Genomic DNA, 21761 nt, shown 5'->3' on the forward strand with positions numbered 1-21761 from the left:
TCCTGGGGACTCTCACCTGATCTCCACTCACTGCTATGCAAGGCTTCTTGACACACCCTCAGTGGCTCTAAAATTGATTCCTTTTTAAGTGTAAAGTTTTTAAGGGGCGCCTGGGTGGCTCAGTCGATTAAGCGTCTGCCTTCGGCTCAGGTCATGATCCCAGGGTCCTGGGATTGAGCCCCACGTTGGGCTCCTTGCTCCATGGAGAGAGCCTGCTTCTCCCTCTCCCTCTGCCTGCCACTCATCCTGCTTGTGCTCTCTCTCTGTGTCAAATAAATAAAATCTTTAAAAAAAAAAAAAGGGTAAAGTTTTTAAGCAGCAAATGTGTTTGCAGTTTTTTTAAGATACTAAAACAAACGCCATTACTGGTTACCAAAACACATTTATGGGCCCCCTAAGGACTTCCAGAACCATCAGCTGGGAAGCACTTAACCATTTTGAAAATGTGCTGTCCAGAACAAAATGATGAAGAGCCCTGGTGAGCATCTGTTGTAAAAGAAAGTCCAATTTAAAGCCAGCAACGCGAATTCCTAGAAGTGCAAGAATTAGATGAGAACAAAAACGAGATGATCTCACACAAACTAAAGGCTCAAAAGAAAGGAAAATAATTTAAGCGTGAAGGAAAATGGAGAAGAAAAAACATAGTGGACGGGTGCCGGGGTGGCTCAGTGGGTTAAGCATCTGCCTTGGGCTCAGGTCATGATCCCGGGGTCCTGGGATTGAGCCCCACATCTGGCTCCCAGGTCACCAGGGAATCTGCCTCTCCCTCTCCCTCTGCCCCTCCACCCCCATTTGTGCTCCTTCTCTCAAATAAATAAATAAATACATACATAAATAAAATAAAATCTTTATAAAGGAAAAAACAAAGTGGAGATGGTCTGAAGAAGGACCCTCCATTTGTGTCTTCCTTTGTACTGAAGCATGAGACTTTTTGTTTTGATAAAGAGGCAAGTGAAAGAAAGCAAACCCCTGCCCAACTGAATTCAGTAATCCCTCCATGAAAAGGAAATAAAATTCTTGGGATGCCTAGGTGGCTCAGTTGGTTAAGCATCTGCCTTCATCTCAGGTCATGAATCCAGGGTCCTGGGATTGAGTCCCACATCAGGCTCCCTGTTCAGCGGGGAGCCTGCTTCTCCCTCCGCCTCTGCCTCTCTCTGTCTGTCGCTCATGAATAAATAAATAAAATCTTAAAAAAAAAAAAGAATACAGGTGGCACAATTTACCCTCTCATCTCTTTCTGGGCTCAAGCTCCTAGCTGTATCAAGAAAATCACTACTAAATGCAAGGAAATTAAAAGTAATCTAAAATAAGATTTGATTTATATCACTGGATCAGTAAATACCAAAGACATATAAATTCCCCCCAAAAGGATACAAGAATAAAAGACTGAACACTAATAAGCACATAACAGAAAAATTAAATACCACCTCACCTGGGAAGTGCAACTCTCTTGGGGCTAGTATTCCCAGGTCATGGCATTCATGAGACTCTCAAAGGGGAAGGTAATCCCCCAAATTTAAGAGCCCATGTTGTAGATAAAACAAGAAAACCTCAGTTAAAGATACAGGGCTTTGGTTTGCTTTAAATCATTGGATTAGTCCATTTTTTTTCCATTTTATTATTGTTATCCTTTGTTGTCAGCTTTAGCTAAAGGGAGTTATAATAAAGACCATTCATCTTAGTAATAGACCTAGCCAAAAGGGGGGGCCTTAAAAACTGTAAACGAGTTATAAAGAGTTTCTATACATGATTCTTTCCAATGTAGCCACCCACCACCATAAATCCTTTGGTTCTGTGGATGGGCAGATCACCAAGAAGGTAAGAAAGAAAGTGAGAAAATCCTGGATAGCAATCTGAACATCTCGTCAACCTCAAAATCATGCCTAGAAATGAGCCCAGGGCCTTTGGATCTTGGCCAGAGACGAGCTTCTCTTCCCCACCCTGTGGGAAGTCTCACAGGGGAGACTCAGTCTTGTTTTGGGTTTAGAGATGGCCTTGAACAGCAAGAAAGAGGATATAGGAGATAAATATATGTACATAAATATTGAATATTACAGTGAATATACAAGCCTCTCTGGACTCCAAAAGCCAGCAGCACCTGAACCCTGGATTGCAATGATGATGGTTCAATGAACAGAATCCTGCCCCACCTCCCACCCCCCAGGTGCAGCTTTATTATACGGCAACATATTGGAATTCACAATGAAGTCTCCTTTCTTGAGAAGAGAGAACTAGGTAATAAAAAAGCTCTCAAAGATCCTGAATAGTAAAGCGATGAAAGGACAAGTGGGAAAACCGCCATGAAGAGGGGAAGACAGATTACAAAATAATTGGATCTCACCCAGGAGAAAGACAAAGCACATGGAAAGCATATTTTAACTATGAAAAGCAAAAAGATATACAGCTTGAAATATGTTAATATAATTTGAAATCTAATCAGCCTATAAATGGTATTTTGGACTGTAGCGAAGTATTGCCAAATGGAGCGTGCAGAACGCAAGAGTGCAGACCAGACCTCGGGGGAGCACCCATGGGGCATTAGAGGACAACAAGTATTATTCCATCCTGCCACAAACATTCAATGTTTTTCCTCTTAGTTGCCTAAGTTTGGAATTAATTCAGAAATGCCATATGTGCAAGGAGTGCAAAGATAATAAGTGGTTCACTGTGCTAAAGCTGGCTGCATAATCTTCTCTGCTGTAAGTTGCTTATAAAACTCAGTGAAACCCAGGGCTCTTCACACAGAGCTGCAGATGATGAAGATCACAGTAAAGGTTAAAGCATGATGTACTTAGTAAATCCATAATTATACACATGACTTCAAAGGCAAAAAAGGGTCTTTTCTATAAAGGCATATGAAAGGTGAGGTCAATATTTAAAAGCTGAGGCAATTTAAAATTTTTTTTAAGATTTTATTTATTCATTTGAGACACAGAGATACAGAGAGAGAGAGAGAGAAAGCATGAGCAGGGAGAGAGGCAGAGGGAGAGGGAGAAGCAGGCTCCTCGCTGAGCCAGGAGCCCGATGCGGGGCTCGATCCCAGGACCCTGGGATCATGACCTGAGCCGAAAGCAGACGCTTAACCATCTGAGCCACCCGGGAGCCCCAAAGCTGAGGCAATTTAAAAGCAGCTCAGTGGTTGCTGGGCTGGGAGGAAGGAGTGAGAAATGACTGCCAGTGGGCGTATGAGGAACCTTCTGTGGTGAAAGCATCCTAACACTGGATTGTGGTGATGGCTGCAGTACTTCCGAAATTTCTTAAAATCATGAGAGACGATGGACTCTGAGAAACAAACTGAGGGTTCCAGAGGGGAGGGGGGTGGGGGGATGGGTTAGCCTAGTGATGGGTATTGAGGAGGGCACATTCTGCATGGAGCACTGGGTGTTATGCACAAACAATGAATCATGGAACACTACATCTAAAACTAATGATGTAAGGTATGGTGATTAACATAATAATAAAAAAATCATTTAAAAGTACGCTTACAATGGATAAATGTTATGGTATAAAAGTTATACCTTAATAAAGCTATAAATATTTTTTAAAGTTGACATGTTTGGGGCTCCTGGGTGACCCTGTTGGTTAAGCGTCTGCCTTCGGCTCAGGTCATGATTTCAGGGTCCCGGGATCAAGCCCCATGTCAGGCTCCCTGCTCAGCTTCTCCCTCTCTCTCTGCCGCTCCCCCTGCTTATGCCCTCTCTCTCTCTCTGTCAAATAAATAAATAAAATCCTTAAAGTTGACATGTTTAAAAATTCAACAATATTCCCGTTCTATAAAATAGTTGTATTTCTTGGTGATGAGTTACATTAAGAACATTCTTTTTCCATTGTTGGGAATAGAAATCTTTATGACAACTTAAAAAAAAAAAAAGATTCCTCGATGATTTTTAAAATTACTGGAAATGGATTAATTTCATAACCAATAATCAAAATAGGAAGAAAAACTGAGAAGAAATCAAAGCAAGACACTTCAGTAGCTTTCTCAACATTTACTACTCTTTTGGCAACCCACTCAAGCTTTCATATTGACAGATCACTAGAATTTGATAATTTCAGAAGGGATGTATTTTAAAACTCCAATGGGTAAAGTAGATAAAACAGCACTGAATCATGAGCATTCTTACCAAAAAATGGATGCCTGTGAATTTTATATACTCAAAACATTTTCAAAACACCATATAAAGCCAGGTTTGGCACTGTGGTTGTGATTGTAGGTTGGCCTCAATCACGTACTAACCACATGGCTAGGCTTGTTACTTTCCCCTCCCTGGTTCCTGCGCCCATAACATGGATATAACAGTGGTGTCCATCACACGATTTTGTTGAAATGGAAAAAGGGAAATCTCTAGTGAGGGCCTGGGATAAAGCAGGCATTCAAGAAATCCTAGCTGCTGTTCTGTTCTTGTTGATGCTATTATCCCTGCGTTGGGTTCGATGTACAGATGATTTCGTTCTCTTTCCTACAAAGCCTCGCACCCAGGGACAGCTCCAGTCCTGTACCTCACTGGAGGACCAATTACTCAGCAATGCTCATGCCAACTGTTTCCAGCGAAATATCTTCCAACTTTTGATTCATTACACAATGTGACAGTGCTCATCTGCTGGCACAGAGCCAGGGTGACATCCCAGAACGGGTGTGACACACTTTCTTCAGCTGGTGTTAAACCAAATTATAAGGCAAACAGGACAAAAGAAAGGTCAGACAGACAGAATCCATTTACAGTAAGGTCCTTCTAAGTGAGAGGAACACCAGAGAATTTCTATCTATATTCTATTTCTATATTCTATTTCTAATATAATCATCTAAATATACAGGGTAAGGCCTCATTTTTCCTTTTAAAAAAGAGTTATTTTAAAACCTTGAGAACACAGTATTATTACTGTTGGTGATTCTCAAAACATATTAACACTTCCCCTACTTCTTCCCCTTATCCTTTTGTGCCCCAAAATGTATGAATGTCCAGGTAAAAACCCCCCAAGTCAATTTCCCGTACATTTTGATAATCTTGTAAAGTCTTGATAACTTCCATCTCATTTTGACAGAGGAAATAAATAGTCATTTTACAGACCTGACTGCCAGTACACATCACTAGGAAAGTACAGGCTGGCGAAACTGAGGGCTAAGACATTATTATATTTTCAAGGCTTCTCTCATGATTTTAAGAGGTATTTTAAGATATTTCTAAAAATATGCCACAAGCTCTCAGGACAGGAACTAATTTAAAAGTAAAGCCATTTACTAGCATGCTGGTTCACAAAAATAGGCTTTTAATATTATTTATAATCTGAATGCACTGGAAGTGTTATTAATTATAGTATAAAATAGAATATATCCTTTAGTTACTTAAAATACAGAGGTAACGTTGCTTAAGAGTGGTTTTTGACAGTCACATTTCCAAATAATACAAGGATATCCTCAAATAAAATTAACTATGTCAGTCATCTCCTACTTATATGAACACACAAATATGGAAATGCAAGTTTCTCAAGCAGTGAATTCAGAAAGTCCTAAAAGGACTCCACCTCTTATGACCCCATCATGAGAAATTCTTCCAAGTGTTCGCACTACCTGGTGAAAGAAAACTGTGACATTCCCAACACCTGGCACAGAGCCCATGCTCAACAGATGTCTACTGATCTCACCAATCTACAAGAACATGCACATTCTTAATATTAGAAGGCACTTAAAATAAAACATTAAAGCATGACTATCTCAACAGAACCCATGTGAAACTCTTGGTCCAATTTTGCAACATCAAAGATTACTCTGTCAATAATCTGTTCACCTAACACACTTTGCCACAGGTCTTCACTTCTTTGACCACTATTAACAATGGGCACTACACAATAAAATAATGTATGAGATTAGATTTCCTCCACCTGAGAGTATCACAGAGGCATCAGTATATGCCATGAGATCTTCTCTTTTCCTATAAGGTTAATAACTTGTAGCCAATTGCAACAAGAATTTAATAAGAGATGTATTTTTCATTTTTTTTAAAGATTTTATTTAGAGAGAGGGAGGCACAAGCAGAGGGAGGGGCAGAAGGAGCGGAAAAGAGAGAATCTCAAGCCAACTCCATGCTGAGCATGAGCCCGACATGAGGCTCGATCTCACAACCCTGAGACCATAACCTGAGCCAAAATCAAGAGTCAGACACTCAACTGACTGAGCACCCCAGACACCCCTAAAGAGATGTATTTTTTAAATACAGGGTGGCCTAATCTACCAATTTGTCATGAAAGGTAGATAAAAGAGAAAAGGAATTTTTGCTATAGAAGAAAATAATGATGTTACTAAAAGACAAAATGGCCAACATGCCCATGCTATCCCTTTCACAGCACATCAATTCCAGAAAAGTCTTGAGAAATATGTAATTTTACTTTTCCCAGAGCCACTGCATCAGCCAATGGCAAAAATCAACTTTCTATTGGTTCTGTATAGAGACTCCATTTATTTCTAGAGCTTATTTTTTCCCCCAATTTGGAGCCATAACCCCAGAGATAGAGTTGACCTTCCCATTCAAAGAAGTCCTTGTTGATGGGGTCACTGAGCATTGTGTGGCTGTTTGCAAAGCCATATCTGCCTAAGTGGTTTGCACTCATTGCCAGCCGACAGCTGAATTAAGTAGGGTACATCACCTCCGTCTCTTAACCTCCCAGGCTGCATTATAAGAAAACCACTACAATTTTGATTGCTAGGTGATTACTTCGCACCAGTTTACCCCATCTATTGTTGTTCTAGGCAGCAGCATCTGTCATACAGAAGACTCTTGGCCATTAAATCCCTAGGCATGCTAGCCAGAAATTATTTTCAAAAGTTACCCCTCTATTCCCAGTGCATATTAAAAATTTCCCCATGTTCTTCTGGACATCTTCCATGTTGAGAATTTTCCCATGCATAGAGATTCTGCCTGACAACAGGTGGGAGATCTAAAATCAACTCTCAGGAAGAGTTTTAATGACTTCCAATCATCCCCATGGAAGATACTCAGAAAAACCATGAGGAAAATATTAAATCTGTGCAGCCTATTGAGGGGAGCATAAAGATAACTTCTAACAGCATGCACATGGACTCTGTGGCAACCATGTGCATTAATATCTCATCAGGATCAGCATTTCCACAGTAATTGCTCAGCCTTCCCTGAATCTCTTAACTTTCATTTATTCTCCATAGAGGAAGTTATCCATCCCCCACACACCAGCAGCCCATTGAGGCTGGACTGCAGTGGGCACACATTTCATACTAATGGAATGGTGCTTTCCAAACCATTGTGGGTGGCGGTCATATCTTGCTAGTTGATGTTAACATTGATGTTCACAGTATGCAAATAAAACTGCTAAATAAGCTCAAATTAATGTCATTCCATCTACCAAGTAACAGCCTGGATTTACCATCCTTAGGTCTTTGGATTAATGTTCCATTAGTACTGCTTGGTTGCCTAAGCACTGCTTCCTCATCTTTAAAGAAAATATGGATCCCCTGAAGATCTCGTTAAAAATGCACATTCTGCTTCGGTAAATCGAGGTTGGGGCCTGAGAGTCTGCATTTCTACAGACTCTCTGGTGGCATTACTGCCACTGTCCTCAGGCCACTCTTGGTAGCAAGGCTTTTAAGAATATGGCTGAAGCGTTTACCTGAGCAGATAGCAGGACTTTTTACAACTTGTTTCTGGTATGTAGCTAGTTACCAGCTCTCATACTCATTACTCTGAAAGCGGACACCAGTTCCCATGCTATTATTTTGAAAATACATTCAATGTCTACCTTTTTTTAAAAAAAAAAAAAGATAATGCTTACCTTGAGTTATCTTCTTCCTACAGGATTTTCTAAAAATAAAATATTGATTTTATCTCACTACCTGCCAAGGTAAGTTTAGTTTCTGGTCTTCCAAGTAGAGAAAAAGAAAGAGCAGAACAATCTCTTGTCAGGGCAGTCCAGGCCCTAAAGTTCTGTAATACTACATACATATCAGACTCTGAGCCACAAGTTAAAATCAAGAACAAACAAGCCAAGGGAGAAAGAAAGAAACGAAAGAAAGAAAGAGAGAGAGGGAGGGAGGAAGGGAGGGAGGCAAACCAAGAAACAGATTCTTAACTATAGAGAACAAACACAGCTACCAGAGGGGAGATGGGTGGAGCGGGGGAGGGGGGAAATGGGTGAACTAGGTGATGGCGATGAAGGAGTGCACTCTCTGTGATGAGCACCAGGTGTTGTACAGAAGTGTTGAATCACTATACTACACCTGAAACTAATATTACACTATGTGTTAACTAACTGGGATTTAAATAAAAACAACAAAAAAAGAAATGTCATTTAATAAATATTAAGCATCTCACAAGGGTAGCCAAGAATACAGAAGTCAATAAAGCATTGTCTTCTTTCCCTAGGCTGTTCCTGTCTTACACAACTGCACAAATGGTTATAACACAAAGCAGAAATGATTTGGCATGGAAAGAAAATTACCTTGTGTTTTCTCCTTCAGGAAAGACTCATAAAGGATCATGGTTATTGTCCTCCCATTGCCCTTATAAGCCTAAGTTATCTGGTATTCATGGAAAACTACCAGACTTATTTCATCAGGCAGGTTTTGGAAAATGTCTATAGTTTTTTTCCAAGATGGTTCTAGACCGTGTGGATGAATTCTGAGATACTTTTAACCTCCACTAACTGATTATATTGAACAACATCTCAAGAGTCACTATTCTGTGTTCACTTTTCAGTCTGACTTTAGAACACTATTATTCTCAGCCATAAGTCAGAACACAGATAGAAGTTCTGCAGATGAGTTACTAAAGGGGAAAGCATATTAGACAACTTGCCTTCCAAGGATCTTACACTGGGCAATAACAAAGTTAGAGAGGAAATGGCTTATTAATTTCAAGACATTTCCCTACATGAATGTGCATAATATCACGTGAAATTACAAGCAAGAGACCAAATTATATACAGAGTAGGATCAGAATTTTTTTTTAAAACAAAGGAAATAAAGCTAATATATTAATGAGTGCCACCTCATCAATGAGACTGAGTCATTTTATCTTAATATTTTCTCACTTACTTTAATATTCTTTACTATGATCTATATTAATCCTATAATAGAAAAAGCCAATTAAAACATAAATCTCCCATCTGTCCCTTTGTTTCTATGGCATGTTGTTTACAACATAGTTCAGATTTAAAATTAGATATTTTAAGTTCCATTTAATTTCTGAAACTGCCTTCTTTCATATAACTTAGTTTCAAGGATTTAAACTAATCAGAAAAATCTGCTGTAACATATTGTCCTCGACCACCACAAACACCCTTGAACACTGTAGGTCTGCATCTCTGCAATAATTGGGCCAGATGCGATTCATGCAAATCTCTTATTGGCCCGATTTTTAAATCCATACGACATATTGATTAGCTCTTCTCTTTATTCAGTGGATGGCTGAGGCAATGTCAGGAAGATTTAGAGCAATTCTCCTGGCTCAGGCAGTGAAAATGTTCTAACAGAATATTGTTTTCCCACGGAATAAAAGTTCTTTCAATAGAGGAAATGCTCTAAAATTGGCAGATGAATTTTTTTTTAATTATCCTAGCGTCTTTAATGAAGCAGGAGCCTGAGCTAGAAAACAAGCACCACGATGAGCACCTTACAAGCTGTGGTTCACTACAGAGAGCACCATCGTGGCTGACAGCTACACACGACCACAGTCTGCGGTAACCATGGAGTTCCTCAATGGCCATGACCTGTACTTCACAGAACCCCCAAATGCGTAGTGCATGGCCAACTGGTCAATCATCCATTTAGTCATTTACTGAACAAGCATTTACCACGTTAGGCCCTTGAGATTCAGAGGCCAAGAAGACACCTTCCTTAGCCTCATCCTCTAAATTCTAAAGGGGGAGGCATGGCACGATGACCATCAACAGGCCAGCATAATCAAGAATTGCAGGACTATCTACAATGGACAGGAATGGAGCCCTCTCCCAAGGAGAGGGAGCTGTCAGTTCTACATGGGCAAGTCAAGAAATGTTTTGTAGACGAGGCCACCTTTGAACTGAATCTTGACAAATGAGAAGGTTCTTGCTTTCTGCAGAGCTGTGGTGATGATTCAATGAGATAAATATTCATATAGCAACTAGCTCAGAGCACCAGGCATACTGGTGTTCAATCAGTGATAGTAATAATAATGTTAATATCACTACATTGGTATAATGGGTCACCAATAAGATACCCTTAAGGAATAACAACTAAATTACATTCACAACTGAATGACAATTAATGGAATGATAAAAATAGAGTCAGTAGTAGTTTTAGTTATAGTACAGGAAATGGAAACAATGCAAGATGATCAAATCTACACTGACAAACTTATGCAACTATAAATGTCCTATACTTTTAAGAAAGCCTGGACTAGGAAAGCAGAAGGGAGAAGGACTAATATTTATAGAGGAACTACCATAGGTCAAGCCAGGGCCTTTATATACATATTTTCTTTTTAAAGGTTTATTTATTTGGGTAAGGAGGGGAAGAGGCAGAGGGAGAGGGAGAGAATCTCCAGCAGACTCCCTGCTGAGCACGGGGCCCAATGCAGGGCTCCATCACATGACCCTGAGATCATGACCTGAGCTGAAATCAAGAGATGAACGCTTAACCAACTGAGCTACCCAGGAGCCCCTACGTATTTTCTTAATTAATTATCCCACCAATATTATGAGGTATATATTATCATTTTAAAGAGGAAACTGAAATTCAGAGAATGTTATTGACTTGCAAAAGGCCACACAGCTAAAGAGTAAAAAGTCAGAATTTGATCTTATAAGCATTTTATCTCAAATTCCATGCTGTTCTCACTGCACTACGAAGTATTTTCATGTGAAAAACCACATTTACAAAGGTAGATATGATTAATCATTATTAAAAGATAATTTTATCTTTTTTTTTTTTTTTAAGTAGACTCCACGTCCAGCGTGGAGCCCAACATGGGCCCGAACTCATGACTCTGAGATCAAGACCTGACCTGAGATCAAGAGCTGGATGTTTAACCGACGGAGCCATCCAGGTGCCCCAAAAGATCATTTTAAATAGTTCATTCCCTCAGCACATAAAATATGATTTATTTTTCAAAAACAATTTACCCTGAGCTTTTCAGGTATAATAAATACTGATAATTCAGTTCCTACACCACAGTGCTGAGTTTTGTCATGTGGACTGGTTCATTTAATCCTCATGACAATTAATAAAGCCGTATTGTTACTATTCTCATTGTACAGATGAGACAACCGAGTATCATAGACTTAATTCTCTCCAATGGTTCGGCTCGGGTCATGATCCCGGGCTCCTGGGATTGAGCCCCGCATCGGGCTCCCCGCTCCGTGGGAAGCCTGCTTCTCCCTCTCCCACTCCCCCTGCTTGTGTTCCCTCTCTCGCTGTGTCTCTCTTTGTCAAATTAATAAATAAAATCTTTAAAAAAAAAAAAAATTCTCTCCAATGGAAGAATAGATTCCACTGTGTCTAGGGGTAAAGGACAGACAACTAGGTGTTTGAAACTAGTTTATAAAAACTGGTGTTCTTGGGCGCCTGGGTGGCTCAGTCGTTAAGTGTCTGCCTTTGGCTCAGGTCATGATCCCAAGGTCCTGCGATCAAGCCCTGCATCAGGCTCCCTGCTCCATGGGGATCCTGCTTCTCCCTCTCCCACTCCCCCTGCTTGTGTTCCCTCTCTCTCTGTGTCTCTCTCTGTCAAATAAATAAATAAAATCTTTAAAAAATAATAATAATAATAATAAAAACGAGTATTCATCCTCTATATTATGCTACTTCACGTACCCATGTTTAAATTACAGCATACCAAAGCAAATTCCCTCATTATAAGTAGATTTGATATACAGAATTTCTGAACTTAAATAATCAATTAAGTGGGGAACTAAGTTAATTTTTCAGATCAAGGGAGATTTCTCAGACAGAAATCTGAGCGCAGGCCCAGCTGACTCTAAGGTCCAAGTTCTTTATAGCATTCCAGCATGCTCCCTCAGGGTACAGGAGACTCAGGGGCCAAATCAGGGCTCTCGGCCTTTGCAAGGCAGAAGTCACCATTAGGAGATGACCCCAAGCCCAGGGTCCTGTCAAAGTGCCCAAAGCACCCTCAGCATATTAGAGAGAGGGCTCAGGGAACACATCTCCAGTCCTAGAGTGGGACACAGAGGAACTCAGAATTCATGTTATAGCAAATCAGTATTCAATTTACAGAAAACTGACTTTTGCTGAGACTAAGCCTTAAAATATATACCACCACAGGGATACATAATTAATTACATTATCAGAGTTGCTCAGACTGGAACAAAAGGACTTAACTCTTCTCTATTTGGGGGAATTAATATCTATGTAAGGACAGGTGTAGCTTATAAATCCTGAATATCAACATAAAGTATGTAACCTAAAATAGCCCATTCTATCCCAGACACTTTAATTCTCTAAGTGAAATATCATGATTACTCTTAAGCTCCTTTTTCTTTGAAAACAGCTAAGACTTCCCATCAATTCAGAGCTCTAACAAATCATGAGGATGGCTTAACATGTGCTCTGAGATTTTGCAGGAAATTTTAATTTGACATTTTACAATGTAAGCTAAATTATTTGTATCAACTGTGTTTTATATCAATTGCAAACAAAACTAAAAGGTGTTACATTCACTTTCACAACATAGATAATATATCAAATCATATAGTAAAAAAAAATCTGTCGACCAGGAACGAAGGCTTTAAATATGCTTGAAGAAGTTAATTAGAGCTGTCACAGAAGTTTTATTTAAAAAAAAAAAAAAAAGGGAAAAAGCCACTATTACCAACAGCGACAGAAAATCTCATTTTCTAGTCCAACCAAATCCTGACACATCCTAAATTCCTTCCTTTCCACTTGAAAACGTCCGACTTCCACATTTTCTATGCTCATTAATTGCTAATAGCCAAGGTAAAGGCAGTAGCTACATGTACCACTTGGTTCTAAGGTGTGAGGGGAAGAAACGTTCTAAGGTCTCTAAACTCAAGGTTGAACCAAATCGTTCTTACTTCAGATTAGAAATAGGTGTTAAAAACCAAAAGACGAGGGGCGCCTGGATGGCTCAGTCGGTTAAGCAGCCGACTCTTGGTTTTGGATCAGGTCATGATCTCAGGTCGTGGGATCAAGCCCCACATTGGGCTCTGCACTCAGCAGGGAGTCTGCTTGCGCTTCTCTCCCTCTCCTTCTGTCCCTCCCCCAACTCCCTCACATGCACACAAGCGCTCTCTCTCTCTCACTCAAATAAACAATCTTTAAAAAAAAAAAAAGCCAAAAGGAAAAAATCAAAGACCATCTTGTGATATCTGATCGATAGATTCCTATCAATCAGATTACCATTTCCTGAATTCCAATAAGCTTATATACCAATTACCTAAAATAAATGGCTGCAATTATTATGATTCATTTACAAGCATCTTTCGAGCTTTGTGTTTATAATAGACAAGGGGATTCAGTGATCAAAAGATACCGAGAAGACTGATGAACTTACTGACAGCTACTGGGATTTCCTTTACACAGCACTATAGTCTGAATGTCTGTGTCCCCCCAGAATCCATATAATGAGATCTAACCCCTAAGGGGATGGCGTTAAGACGTGGGGCCTCTGGGAGGTGATTAGGACATATGGGCGAAGCTCTCAGGTATGGGATTAGTACCCTTATAAAAGAGGCCCAAGGGCACCTTAGCCCCTCCTGCCATGTGAAGACACTGCAAAAGGCATTTTTTCTGAACCAGGAGGTGGGTTCTCACCAGACCAGGTCTGCTGGCACACCAATATTGGACTTCAGCCTCCAGAACTGTGAGAAATAAATTTTTGTTGTATATAAGCCACCCAATCTGTGGTATTTTGTTATAGCCACCCAAACAGAGGAAGGCAGCAGTTATGATGTCTGTTCTCACGGTTTACGGGTCTAAATCAGTTTATGAGTACCTTTACTTTAGCTCAGTGACTCCTAGTGTGTCCTGTATTAGGAAGACAATAAGCCGTTTGCTCATTCTAGCACGCTAGCAGTGGTGGATTTTACAAAATGCATGATCTACGTGACATGTCTGCAAGATAAAAATATAACCTCTTTGAGTGAGTTTCTCCTCTGCTACTAATGAATGCCGCTATGTTGTATGGATCTACAATACTGACGAATAGATACCATGGGGATGTGCATACCTTTTCTACTTAAAGAGCAATTGAGCTTGTCGTTGCTCTATTTCAGTGGGGAAGGGGAGGTCATTGGGAAGTGCCTTATCTGTGATTTTTATAGTATAAATTGCCTGCTTAGGCACTAGCTATTCTAAGATTTGCGGTTGTTTGTATTTCTAAGCAAGGATTCAGTAATCACAGAATTAGAAGATTTAACAGCTCAAGACAGCCAGATTAGTTGTTCCAAAAAAGGAGTCAGGAGATATACGAGTGTATCTTTTGTAGCACATCTTGTACCTTTTGGGTTTATTTCAATCACTTAAAAAATAGTCATACGCTAAACGACCTCTGGGAGTGGCTGCTTGGCAGGGTGAGTGAATAACCCACAGAAAAATCCCAACATCCAGTGCCTGGACTAGGGCAAGAGGAAAAGATCCTCAGCCTGCAAAAGCTCCCTTCGGATATGGAGAAAAGGAACGTGATTATAAGCTTCAGCTAGAAAATGCCTTCTTTCCTTCTTTGAGGGCCCTTAATCGAGGCCCAGATAAATAATGCATCACTGAAATGAAGACAAGGCAAGCATTTCCTTGACCTCCCAGCCTTGCTGGTGAAAGTGCCTGATCACACGGTGAGCAGAGGCCCCCTGAAAGGTGTGAGGAGGAGGCAAAGCTGCAGCAACCTTTTACTGAAGCTTCAATGCCCCTAACTAAAGAACGGAGTTGAAACGGTTAGAAAGGGTCTGCTCACCAGTAGGCTGCTTAGGAACCTCAACAGTCATCTGGGGAAACTGCAGCTTCCTACAAAATGTTTTCTACTTGGTGCAGGATCCAATATGTTGATTTCCTTATCTGGGCCTAAAAACCTCAACAACAACAATGAAAGCACTGTATAATGAACTCTTGGTTAGGGCTTAAAGCACACCCAAAGGCAACTGAGCAAGGAGGCCCAGTGGTAGGAGGAACACGTGAGAAGGGCATGTGGCCTCCACCCTCCAGCGCCATCCCTTGGCTGCCCATGTAACAGCAGGCACGTGCTCACGGTTCATTTGTCACTGTTCTGTTGTCAAAAAGCCCGGAGTCACCAGTCCAGCCCAGGGATACATCCACAAGCTGCCTGAAGGCAATGTGAAAAGCCATCCCTGCCTTATGTGTCACTTGCTCTCTACTCATTTACTCAACGCACTCAACCTATTAATTTTTTAAGCAATTCTATTTCCTCAATAGAAAAAAAAAAAATTACCTTTAAAATCTTTACTGAGCATTGGATTTTTGGAGTTGTTACAAGAGTTGTTACACGATCAAAACAAACAAACAAAGAGGTGAGACGAGTGATCTCAAGGATAATGTCCTGTTGACAGCACATGGACCCCGATGCCACAGTGGGCAGGGTAAAATGGTGGCAGCATGGACTGCCAGTCCACCTGGCAGAGCATCGTGCCGCAGGAAGGCTTGGAGGAAAGTGGTTCATTCTCAGAGGCTTATCAAGCCTTGGTCTCTGCCAAGGCTGTCAAAGCACTCTACTCTAACAAACCTCTCATGGGGGCAGATTTCTCTTATGAGCAGAAATGCTTCTAAAGACTCCCTGGGGTCCATGAGGAAGCATCTTTGTTCCTACTGGGAACCCAAGCAAAAAGTCTTTATATTCCTTCCACTCTGTCTTCCAATGCCTCTGCAGCTTTTCACCACTATGAAGAGAACATGCCACAACAGAGGAAATGCCACAACCGCAAATCGAATGCTACACACACACACACACACACACACACACACACACACACACACACAAAGCTGAATAAAACCATCAGCAGAATGACTGCAGGAAAACAATACAAGGCAGAAAACTTTCAGATGATATTCCCTGGACAAATAACTCACTTGAAAATTCTTTCTCAGTATATGTACATCCCTTTAGTGTTTTAATATAATCTTCTGTGGTACAGTGGTTAAGAGCAATGAGCTCTGGAGAGAGACAGGTTCAAATCCCAACTCTGCCATTTATATCTGTGTGGTCTTGGACATGTTTTGTTTTTTTAACAAGTTCTGTGCCTTAGCATTCTCCTCTGTTCCTCTGTTAAACAGAGATAGTAATCGAGCTGTTATGAGGATTAAACATGTTAATACATGCAAGACATTTAGAATAATGCAAATAAAGCTGTGATCATTATTATAGTTCAAAATTGCTTTCACGTGTATTATTATAGTTGTCCCCACAAGCACTCTATGAAATAGAAGTGATCATTTTATCTATGTTTTACTGATGAGTACGAGGCTCAGTGAAGTGATTTGCTAAAAACATAAATAATCTGGCCAAACCAAGACTTGAATTGTGGTCTTTTGACAATAAACCTTGGATTATTTTCCATTACATTGTATTATTTACATGTAAACAACAGCAAAAACAGCTATTACAAAATACAAACATTAAATTCCTAAAAAGAAGAAAACTATTGAGAACATCATAGTACCTAATCTAGGAATTCATTCTTGGAATAACAAATGATGAGTTGATGGCAGAATTTAGCTAACATAACTAAAGCTCATTTTTAGATTCAGTGTGTAGCAATTTGGAACCCCCAAAATTCTGAAGTGAGGGGGGGAGGAAGATATATATCAATTTGTATTCATTGTTGTAAATTTTACTTTTTGTGAAAATAGGTAAGCTGTCACCTTGAGAAAATCCAATATACAAAAATGCAGAACTACAAGATGGTTGAGTGACTTATTACAAAAGGAGCCACCGAAGGGCTCAAATGTTTAAATGTGAGCCCTGCCATCTTATGTTGCTATAATTCGCAAGCTAGCAATGGACTTCTGATCAGTGACATTCAGGCTACACCCTCTTAGATCTAGAAGATTGAGAATTTCATCCCTCAGAATTCTTCTCCACATGACACTTAGAGGAGACAAGTTTTATGAGACAAGCAGAAGATTGGTGAATATAAATGAACAACTGGCAGATATTCCTTCTTTCCTAATGAATTTTGTAATTTAGAGCATTTGAATGGATCCCTAGGGGAGGAATTCTTTCATGACTAACACTCTTTCCAGTAATTGCATCTATTCTAATTCATAAAATTTGAATGTGTGTTAGCCTTCAAGAACTTGTCTTCTATTTAATAAACTATTAATTTTTTTAAAGATTAACCTTTTAATTTATGAATCTAGTTTTGATTTTTAATATGCACTCTACATACAAATTATCCCTCAAAATAATTTTTAAAAACTATGTGGACAGATGCACATTAAAAACTAAATTTCAAGCAAGGATTGTACGCTAAAAATTATCATCTTAAATAAAAAGACACATAAACTCTGAATGACCAGCAAATTGCACTGTACATATATCAGTATATATCAGTGATATATATATATTCAGCTCACTATCAGGGTTCTGTCCAACCTTTACAAAAGTCCACACAAACTTCCCTTTAAGTTCACCTGAGCAACTCACATTTAATGTCCTTTCATCCAAGTCAACCAATGTCCATTCCATAGCTAAAAAACACCCCCCTCTTCACTGTTAATTCTGAAATTATGTTTTCAATACAAGTTGTATAATATTCTAGAACTATGCCTCTTAAAGCCATTCAGATGGAAATATTTCATCCCTTTGATATGTACTTAAAAATCTATAAAATTTAAATAAATCTCACTAGTGAACATTACTGAGACATAAAGTATTATTTAGGCCAAAGAAAGGAAATCAGATTTTTCTCTAATGGTCAGAGTTTACATCTCAGTCATGCTTAAGGCTATAAGACATTACCACATAAAAAATTGAAAACAGATGGCAAAAAAGCACTTTAATGTTAAGCAGTTAATAACTGAAAATACAGAAATCTGTGAGTAATCATTTAAGCTTCCGAGACAGGTATTTTCCTTTATTCCTATGGTTAACCCTGTCTACCTCTACCTTTGGTCTGGTTTGAGGCCAACAGCTACGTATTTGTTGGCCACATGACCCAACTCCCTCAACTTCAGCAAAATGCGTGTTTCACATTCCCTCCTCCACCCCACCCACCCCGATGCCACATAGATCCCCCAACTCCCTGGTTCTTTCCTATAAAGTCAAAGTCATACCACAACACCTCTCCTACCTGTTTCCCATCCAGGGTATATAGGCGCTTCACCACTCCCGAGTCCAGCTTGATGGCATCAGTTATATCAGTGAGAACCTGCTCAAAGGAATGGGCGGTTTTCTTGTTCAGCAGAATCCTGACAGCCTTCCGTGGCTTCACCCCACTTCGGATGATGGTGACCAGCTTGGGCCGAATGAAATCCTTATTCTCCCGCACCTCCGAAGGGCTCCCTTTGGCAGTGGCCAGTGAGGACACCGCCCGGGAAGCCGAGGTGGTCTTGACATTCACGGACCAGTTGGGGTTCACGTTCTTGGTGTACTCCAGCTTCTTGAAGGGCTCTATTGAGCCACACACATAGCTCTCTCCTAAGGAAGAGAGAAATACATTTAAATTTACACTGAGGTAAGCTCATTTCCTTTTCCCTAGTCTTTGATTTTTCCTTTTCTACCAGAAGTGAGAGCAAGGTGTGACTTCTTAAACAATGGAAGCATGATTACATTTAATGAAAAGAAAGATTTTTTTTACTTCTAATCTGGCTCTGTCAACAACAGATTGATATCCTAGAGAGGGAAAATGATCATTCTTCCCTTTCTTTGTTTTCTGACTGCTTTTTTCTGTCAAAAATACTGATACTGAGTCGACCTCAGGAATAAAATTTAATTCAAAAAAGAAAGTATTCTTTGGGATTTGGGGGTACTTATATTTGCAGAAAACTTCAAAATCAGAGGTACTTACATTTAGTAATAATGTAAATAATAACATAATTTGAAAACCTAAATTGGATCAGAAAACAGCTTCTTATAACAGTTCAGGACTTCACTGTATGGTGACAGCCGATAGCTACAGTTGTGCTGAGCACAGCGTAACAAAGGTACAGAGGAGTTGAATCACTGTGTTGTACACCTGACAGTAATGTAACATTGTGTGTCAGCTATACTCAAAAAAAAAAAAAAAAACCCACAACCATGTAATTTATAACTTTGATGGGAGTGTGTGCTGAACATTTTGTAAAGTCAAGTAAAATTCCAAAAGCAAGCAAAATAACTGTCACCAGCTAGACCCCAAGACCTGACCTTTGCTGATCACCTGCTTGGACCCACCAACCTCTGTCCCACAGTTTTCCTGAAGCTCGTTTTTCCAGCTTATCTCTTAATCAGGCAAAAGCCCCAAGGGGCATAGCATCCCCTGAAGGAAACCAGAACTACCCCTCAAGCAATAATGACTTCCTGGAGGAAGGCTCTGGCCACCCAAACCACCCAGACCAGCTGGAGTTTTAATCGCTAAGTCAGGGCCCCTCAGATGGACCATGGTGAGGCCAACAGTTACCTTTCCCTCACTGCAATGCTAAAAATCACACCCCGAGGTGGAGACTTAACACGCAAAGGAAACAGGATGTTTGGAGCCGCATGTCTGTCAACTGCGCCTGCGCGCCCAATTCCCGTATTTCCCGCCCTACACGCTTAAACAGGGCTCCTTTCCTGCCTGGGCTCCTTTAAAACTCTCCCTGGCTGTTGTTCCGGGAGTCAGTCTGACACCTTCAGCTGCAGCTGTTGCCCCAATAAAGCCTGGCCTGTGCTTTTAAATACTGGGTCCAGCCTCGTTTCTACCGTTGCTGGGTCCAAGGACCCGGGTCCTGTAACAACCACGCTGCCTTTCCTCCCATCTACACGGGGCCAAGCACAGGGATCCACATACACTAGTAAGCCAATTCATATTTGTTTTCAGATAAAAGATTTTGAGAATGGTTAACTTAGAAACTGTAGCTTCAGAAACTGACTCTAAAATCAATGTAATTACGTAAGATGAATAAGGTCCGAGGATCTAATGAGTAACATGGTGACTATATACTGTGATATAACTGAAATTTGCTGAGAGTAGAACTTAAGTGAAAAAAGATAAATACATGAGTTAAAGAATGTGTTAATTAACGATGGAGGGAATCTTTCACAATATATACATATATCAAATCATCATGAGGTATGCTTTAAATATCTTACAATTTTGTCAGTTATAACCCAGTAAAGCTGGGGTTAAGAAAAAAAGGAAAAGAAATTAATCAATTAAATTAGATTTTATTAAAAATGACTCCTTAACACAGAATCATTTAATGAAAAAACTCAGACCACAAGTAGATGTGGCTCACACAAAAAAGAAAGTAACACATGTACCAAGTGATGATAAATCATAAATCGAATGATCCCATATATATATATATTTCATAAAGTTAGGTCAATGCATTTTGAAGTTAAAGATTTTATAATGGCTTTTTTTGTGTTAGTCTTTGTAACAGGGAATAGTTAAAATGCTAAAAAGCTTTCATAATTGTAGGTGAAGTGACCTAGGACTAATCCTACACAGCCCATTTACTTTTATCTAAATCCTTGTCCTATTTTTAAATTAATAGTGCAAGCATCTAAGGCCACTGTATCCACATAAAAATAATTGAACCAGTGTTTCAAAAATAGAAAAGCACAGCTATACATGTTATCAAACATTTACTCTGTAAGTGCTTTTAGAATATACTCTAGTGTGTGTTTATACACCATGTCTCACTAGAAGTTGTACAAATAGTAAATTTAGCAAACCCTTTTTTTATTCACCTAACAGATTATTACTGGTCCCAACTATGCTTTTCTTAAGATGTATGTAGATATCAAAAACATATGCATGGGGATCCCCACCACAGCGGTGCTTCTGAGGCTTTGTGGAGAGACTGTGCGAATGCTCTGGTTGGAAGAGAAATGGAAGTCTGAGCTCTGGCCTCTCCAAGCATGTGACCTTGGGCAAGTCCCTTAGTCTTCTCAGTGGTAGTTTATCCATCCATCAGATGAAGCCTATTCCAGTGGTGACTCAGCTCACCCAGTTCTTTGTGAAGAACAGACTAGATAACAGAGGTCAGAGTGATCTCAAATACAAAACTGCTACACAAGTGAAAAACCCCCTCTAAGGCTGCATTACCCTGATTGTGCAGTCAGCCTGAAAGGAATATTAAAAAAGAAAATCACTAGAAATCAGTGAGCCGGTCGTACATTATAAGGCGTTAATTGTTTCTAACTAGTTACCAGTAGACGTCACTTTGGGTCCATCTCAATATGAGGATGCCCCAAATGGTCCTCAACAAGGCACACACAGCCCAAAATAGAGCAGGCAAAACCCGTCTGTCAGAATTCTGTGTTAATTGGAGATAGGCACTTGTCTGATTATTTGTAAGTTTATATCCTAAGCTAATAATTAAAATAAAAACAAAGTGAGTGGTTTACACTCCAACAACAACAAAAAACCTTTTTAACTTTAAAAAGTATATAATTAGGAAAGTGAGGAATTTTAAGGTACTCACATTAACAATGTGGAGTGGGTTTGTTAAACAAGAAACTAAACGCCTTTTTTTACGTCTTCTTAAAGAACACTGAAAAAATTTTGAAGCATGACAACTTTGAGAAGGTAATGCTGATTCGGTTCAAGCAACAAGAGTGGGAAGAAACTTAGTTAAATCTGTGCTCACT

At 39.8% G+C, this 21761-nt stretch overlaps 1 protein-coding gene across 5 annotated transcripts in view; it reads right to left on the reverse strand.

The window, feature by feature from the left end:
- Window positions 1–21761, reverse strand: part of DCLK1 (doublecortin like kinase 1) — a 314118-nt gene that overhangs the window by 272352 nt on the left and 20005 nt on the right. For all 5 annotated transcript variants that reach the window (XR_014143709.1, XM_081814825.1, XM_081814824.1 and 2 more), the window contains exon 3: window positions 18277–18623. Coding sequence is in view for 4 of the 5 variants with exons in the window: in XM_081814825.1 (XP_081670951.1) it covers window positions 18277–18623 (347 nt within the window). In the remaining variant the exon portion in view is untranslated. The remainder of the gene's footprint in view (window positions 1–18276; window positions 18624–21761) is intronic.

This window comes from Leptonychotes weddellii, chromosome 3 (assembly GCF_054177405.1).
Source record: "Leptonychotes weddellii isolate Sample4059 chromosome 3, ASM5417740v2, whole genome shotgun sequence".
NCBI lineage: Eukaryota > Metazoa > Chordata > Mammalia > Carnivora > Phocidae > Leptonychotes > Leptonychotes weddellii.